General features: G+C 27.9%; 1 protein-coding gene across 1 annotated transcript; it reads left to right on the top strand.

Moving 5' to 3' along the window:
- Positions 1-4,839: 4,839 nt before the first annotated feature.
- LOC117914018 (F-box protein CPR1-like) lies at positions 4,840-6,279 on the top strand. The gene has a single exon (XM_034829172.1). The coding sequence runs from the start codon at positions 5,004-5,006 to the stop codon at positions 6,075-6,077; it is 1,074 nt and encodes a 357-aa protein (XP_034685063.1). The 5' UTR covers positions 4,840-5,003; the 3' UTR covers positions 6,078-6,279.
- Positions 6,280-7,399: the final 1,120 nt, after the last annotated feature.

Below are 7,399 nucleotides of genomic sequence, written 5' to 3'. Positions count from 1 at the left end.
CATGTGTTACCTTAGTATAGGTATCTACTTGATCGACTTATGCCAAAGTAAGTGAGAAATTCATTATTTTGAAAATTTTTAAAACAATTTGTAATCAAAATATTATTAAATAATGTGAGTCATATTTCAAATTTAATTGTAGATTATATGGGAGCCATATACTGATGATGTCACCTCTGGACTCCCATGTTACTGTACTATTGCCTCTGACTCATGGTTGACTATTTCACCCCTTATATGTTTCCACATAATGGAGTGACATAGACTTAATCGTGTTTTGAGACAATTTAGGCTACTACAGGATATTCCTGAGCAATGCGATACAGAGTTGGGATTACATAACTATGATTTGAGGAGTCAACATGATTTGGATTGGATGACTATTCATTACTACTATATTCAAAGGTGAGAGGCTAGGTACTATCGTCTTGCTAGAGTTGAGGTAACATATACTTCTTTCACGTATAACCACCCATATATGGTGTGGTATTGTTCTATCACTCATCTTTTTGTTACTCCACATGGATCTTCATGGGAGATAGTGTGTTAATTACAATGTCTTTTTATTTATTCATCTACTTTCTTCTAATTTGAAAAACATCTAATTTTTTACTCTTAATTCTTACAAAATCGCAATTTGTAATAGATACATATGTGAACTGGCCCAGATACTCTAAATATAGGTCATCGTGATGAAATTCATCAATTATGTACAACCACTTTAGAGGCTATACACGAGGTTGATAAGTTACTTATTCCCCCCAATGTCGTTAATATAGAGAGACAATCATCATATGAAAAGGTAGTAATGAGAGGTAATAAGGTACAAACTAGAGGTGGTGGGGTGCGGACTAGAGGTGGTTGGGTACGGATCAGAGGTAGTGGGGTATGAACCAAAGGTGGTGGGGTACGGACTAGAGCTAGAGGTGTACAAACTAGAGGTGGAGGTGTACAAACATATGGAAGACATATTTCTGATGATCCACACTTCCTTATCAATGATCCATTGCTAGATTTTTCATCATCATCTTCTCTACAACATACTGCCTTCACTTTTTCTAGACCACTTGACCAGTCACTACCTCTTTCATCAGTTCCATCCATTGATGAGGGGATGATACAGGAAGATGTTACGACATCATTCATCTTAGAGCTATTGGTGATGAACCTTATTTTCATATACCTATGTCGTCTAGTATCGAGGTGTCATTTACTCCACCTACAACACCACTCATTACTTTGTCACCATAATCATTAGGACATCCATTTAGAGATGATGTGGCGACACAAATGCAATATACTTTCCTATATCACTTGTTGAACAATAGGGACGGGACTAGGTTCAAGATCAAGGACGTGGACGAGGAAATGAAGCAACATTAGATGGTCTCTCAAATCAATCGGAGTTGGAAAGATATCACCAACAGCCACAATGAAGAAGGAAACCACTTTCATGTGGCACACATTGATGACTTTTATATCTTTTATTGAATATGATAATACATGTTACTCTTTTGTTACTTGTTGGTTTATTTGTATTAGTGACGTATGTTAATTTATCATTTGCTAATATTGAAGTTGACATCTAGTAATGTTGAATTCTAATATTTTAACTTTGTTGGTATTCATTGTTATTATTTTGTTAATTGTTAGGATGTTAAACTAGTTTATATATATGGACAAGGTATTGGTTTTTATTTATTTATTTATTCATAATAGTAGTTGAACTTTGATCATTTAGTATTTGAATACATTTGATTGTTTAGGGATTAAACAAATTAATATAGGTTGTCTATTACTTGGGATTAAAATATTAATACATGTTATTGGTTGATATATATATATATTATTTGTTGATGGTTCATATGAACAAGGTTATTGGTTTTTTGCATTCATGATAATAATTGATTTTTTTTATCATGGTTGATATTTTATTAATTGTTGGGTTGTTTGTTGGTTTTTTAGCATTTACCTTAATAATGTTATTGGTTTTTTTATAAGCATGATATGATAAGATGTGACTTTAATTCTTTAATATTAAAAACATTTGATAATTAAGGAAAACAATTATGTTTATATTTATGATATAGTGTATTTGAATTTTAAAGATTTTATTTGGATATATAGCTTTTGAAAAAATGTTTTTTTTTTATTTGATTGATTTTCTTGGAACCTATGACATTAAAAATTGAAAAAAGATAAAAACATTTATATAGCCAAAAAAATATGTTATTTTCCTCAATTTTTTCTTAATAAAAAATAGTTAATCATTTCTAATTTTAAGTGTATTAAATTATTTTTAAAGAAATATTTTATTATTTTTTCAAATTAATTTAGTTGTTTATCATTTATAATTACTAAATAAAATATTTTTAATATACAAATGATTACTATTTCTTTTTAAATTGATTAATACTAAAAAAAAAAAATTATATCTCTTAATTCTAAAATTTTTATTGAACTTTACTTTATTTTTTTATATTTTATTTCTTTTATAGTGAAATTTGAAATTAAAGACTAATATTTTTAATTTTTAAATTTATATAATAAATTAATTTAAAATTTAAAACAAAACAAAATTATTTATTTTATAAATAATTATTTAATAAATTAATAACAAATTTGTTTTTTATAAAATCATTTTTCACATGAACAAAAAGTAATAGATAAATATTATTTATCTTATAAATAGAAAATAATATCAAACTAAATTAATTTTATGAGCTTCAATTAATTGAATTAATTTAAAGAAAAAATTAAGAACAATTAAAATTATTTAATTAATTTATTTTTATTTTATTCCTTTTATAGTGAAATTTTAACTTAAAGATTAATATTTTTAATCTTAAAATTTATACAATAAAATTAATTTAAAAATTAAAACAAAACAAAATTATTTATTTTGTAAATAATTATTTAATAAATTAATAACAATTTATTTTAAACTCAAAATTTCACATAAATTCACAATAGTTTTTTTTAATTGCAAAGTGTAAGAAAATAATAATAGATAAATATTATTTATCTTATATTAAATTTAGTAAATAAAATTCATTAATTTTATAACATATATTTATAATAATTGTATTATTGTATAAGTATAATAGGGAATGGAAAAATAGAATCTTGAGGAGAAATTTTCTCACTTTTTTTTTTAAAAATAAATTACTAACATTTTTTTTAAACTCAGTTTTCACATAAAATTGATAATAGTTTTTTTTTTTTTATTTCCAAAGTGAAAGAAAAAAATAATAGATAAATATTATTTATCTTATATTAAATTTATTAAATTAATTAAATAATTTTATAATATATATTTATAATAATTATAATATTGTAAATAATTGTATGAGTATAATTAGTTTTTTAATTGTAACTGTATGAGTATATTTATATTAAATTGTATTATATATTTATAATATAAATTAGATTTAATTTTAAACTGAATTTATAATATGTATTTATATTAAATTGTATTATTTTTTATAATATACAGATAGAAAATTATATTAAATTTCTCATTTTTTTTTATTTTTTAATTTTTGTGGAAATTGTTTCTTGAAGAGACATTTCTCACTTTTTAATTTGATTTCTCACTTCTTAATTTTTATTTTTTTTTGTGGAAATTGTCTCTTCAAGACGATCTCTCACTTCTTATTTATTTATTATTTTTTTTTTTTTTTGTGAAAATCGTCTCTCCAAGAGAGATTTCTCACTTCTTATTTTTTATTTTTTTAAATCATCTCATCAAGAGACTATTTATCATTTCTTAAATTTTTTGAAAATTGTCTATTGAAGTGATGATTTCTATTTTCTCAAATTTTCCCCCCGGAATTTTAGAAATCGTGTCTTAAAAACATAGTTTTTTTTTTGGAGAATTGTGTTTTGGGCCCAGCTAGGCCCAAAAATTAACAAAAAGTTCATATAACTCTTCAAATTGAGTTGAAGGATATGAAATAGTAACAGACAAATACACCCTTTAAGAACACATATAAAATATTTTATAAAATTAAATTAAATAATTTTTTTTTCAAAAATACTAAATTAAATAAAAGTGGTTTTCAAAAATATTAAATTAAATATTTTTTTTCAAAAATATTAAATTAATTTTTTTTTCAAAAATATTAAATTAAATAATTTTTTTTTCAAAAATATTAAATTAAATAATTTTTTTTTCAAAAATATTAAATTAAATAAAACTATTTTAAAAAATATTAAATTAAATAATTTTTTAAAATATTAAATTAAATAAAACTATTTTAAAAAAATATTAACTTACATAAAAGTATTTTTTAAAAATATTAAATTAAATAAAAAATATTTTTAAAAAATATTAAATTAAATAAAAGTATTTTTAAAAATATTAAATTACAGAAAAGTATTTTTAAAAATATTAAATTAAATCAAAAATATTTTTAAAAAATATTAAATTAAATAAAATTATTTTTCAAAAATATTAATTTTTTTCTCAAAATCAACTAAGGGCATTTTTGGAAATACTGAAGGATAATATCCTTCAACTCAATTTCCATACTTTTATTGAGTTTTGGGCTCAATTTAAAGAGTTACATGGACCTTTTGTTAATTTGGGGCTCATCTACCCCTAAAACATAATTTTTCATTTTTTTTTTTAATCTTTTTGAAAGTTCATAAATTACCTTTGAAGTGATGATTTTCAAAAAAAAAATTTCCTTCTTTTCTATACGGCAAAAACTACAGTCAATTTGGAAATATTTTTTGTACCGGCTTAATTTAAGAATTAATTTTTAAAACTACCGTGATGTTATAAAAATCCGCCCTGTTATAAAAATCCGCCCTAAAGCACAATTTTGCCTAAAATATAGAACAATTCGTCGCCGCCGGAACCCTTGTCCACCACCGTTGGAGCCGCTCAACACCGACACGTCCTCCATCTATCTCGCCAACAACTCTAACCACCCACAACGACAATCTCCATTAGGACTCCGATAGGGTTCTGTAGAGGGGGTGAAGCAGAGAGAGCGATGACGTACATAACAGAGGTGATTATGGTGAACATTCTGTCGAGACTACCAGTGAAGTCTCTGCTACGATTCAGGTGCGTATGCAAAGCCTGGTGCACCTTAATCTCCCATCCCCAATTCGTTGAAACCCACCTCCGTCAACAACATAAACGCCCCGTAATTGGACTCGTTGTTCCACACTCCGTGGACGACCCTCTACATAAGGATGATTTAGCGGTGGATCTTGAACTTGACTTGGGTATCCCAAACAAACGCACTACAACAGTTCTGGATTCTTGTAATGGGTTGCTGTGTGTGGTTGATTGCTATTATGGGTTTTATTCCCTCAAGCCCCCTCAAAAACTCATCCTTTGGAACCCATCTACCAGACAGTGCAACCATATTCCATGCCCTAGTTTTGTTGGATACAAGAACTGTATGTATAGCTTTTTCTATGATCCTGGTAGTGATGACTACAAGATTGTAAGGATTTTCACCTTTCTTGGTAAGGACAAAACCGGAATCGATATTTTCACGCTGAAAACTAACAAGTGGAGAAGAGTTGAGGAGACCCATTCAAGCGTAATTGGATATTGGTCCGCAACTTATTTTAACGGGAATCTTCATTGGCTAGCGTTCAGGTATGGAGGGTATGGAGAAGATGAACGTAGTTCAATGGTTGCTTTTAGTCTCAGAGAGGAGAAGTTCCAGGAGATGGAATTGCCAAGTCAACGTGCTGTCTTTGGTTTGAGGGTTTTAGGAGGATGCCTCTGCGTGGATGGTTTATATACTAATGACAAGTGGGTGATGGAAGAATATGGCATAAAGGAGTCTTGGAAAAGCTTAATTGCTTTCCCATATAGGGTTGGAGATGGTTCAAGTTGGAAACTTCCCCGTGTGTTGCGTTTTTTGGAGAATGGTGTGCTTCTGGTGCTTCATGATGGGAAGTTAGTGCTCTGTGATTCTAAAAATAACACATGGAAGATCATCACTAGTTACTGTTCGTCAGCACCTTATGAGAGGGAAGTGGGTTTATATATACAGACACTAGTTTCTCCCTATGGTAGTGGTGACAGGCGGACGGGAAATCAATGAATGGGAGGAGAGGGAAAGCAGTAAGGAAGGGAAAAGAGGTGATTTTCTTACGTACCCTTCATCAATCGCCTGTATTAGATTTTATTAACTGCAAAATTGCTTCTTTGTATAATAGAGTTAAACAACTTTATACACTTTGGTGTTGAAATATGTCATTTAAGCTATGCACGTATATTTAGAACAATTGAGTTTTTTTTGGAAAGTTACTTGTAACATTTAGCTTGAATATTAGAATTTAGGGTCATTCAAATGGTGTTGTAGTGTCTTTGGATTAATTTACCAAAGGAAAACCATTACCTTGTGCTTTCCAAGACCACTTATATTTGGTAATATTTTTAAGAAGTGTTTTTGACATTTTTAATATTTGAAAAATAAAAAATTTTAAATGTTAAAAATAGTATAAACGCTTCCCAAAATCACTGTCAAACGCACTGTTAGTAATTTTGAGTTGAAAATATAATATTTGAAAGAACTTATAACATTTTATTTATATATTTTTACCTTATATCTAATCTTTTTTTTGGATATCATGGAGTGTGTATAAGTCACGCATTTTACTTTTGCATAACATTTAGTAGGTATTTGGTAACCTAACTTAATAACTTAAAATGACTTAAAAACTTCATTTAAGTTATTAAGTAAATTAAGTATGTTTGATAAAATAACTGTAGAGATAAAAAAAATTAGTGGACTAAATTACCACTAATTTGGTCTTCAAAAAAAAAAAAACAATCTCTTAAGAAAATGTGCTAAAATTAAGGAACTAAATCCCTTGAATTAATCAACTAAAATTGGGGAACTGCAAAAGGAACCTTTGAACCATCCGGACCATAGTATGCATCAGGAGTTAACACATCCACAACAGGATCCTGTGAATTTTGACCTCTCTGCTGTGTATCATCTTGAGCCCTCTGTTGACTGCTGTATGTATTGCTGCTTGCTGGCATGTAACCCATGTTTATAAGAATTAGAAAAAGCAAAAGGGATGCTATTTCAGTCAAAAAGAAACTTAGGAGCTCTTCCGGAATCAGGAAAACCTGGCCAAATTATATTCTGACCTCAATTCAAATTATTTGAATAATGTTTGATACTATGTTGCAAAGTGCTTGCTTTCTAAGAAAACTTTCAAAATAACAACATTGTTGTCACATGACCGACTGCATAGCATGAATTTTTCTATTTTCAGAGAGTCCTGGAGAGAGAGCCAGTTGATATTAAGTTCTAGGCCAAAGGTTTAGACTCCATGTCAGAAGCCCAATAAGATCAAACCAATTAGACTCCATACTAGAAGCCTTGCAAAACCAACTAAAGGCTAATAAGAC

Source organism: Vitis riparia, chromosome 5 (assembly GCF_004353265.1).
Source record: "Vitis riparia cultivar Riparia Gloire de Montpellier isolate 1030 chromosome 5, EGFV_Vit.rip_1.0, whole genome shotgun sequence".
NCBI lineage: Eukaryota > Viridiplantae > Streptophyta > Magnoliopsida > Vitales > Vitaceae > Vitis > Vitis riparia.
Note: the sequence above shows the minus strand (reverse complement) of the source record. Positions and strands in the feature narration are given on the sequence as shown.

Excerpts from the sequence above, each read along its gene's own strand:
- LOC117914018 (XM_034829172.1), top strand. The coding sequence starts at position 5,004 with ATGACGTACATAACAGAGGTGATTATGGTGAACATTCTGTCGAGACTA.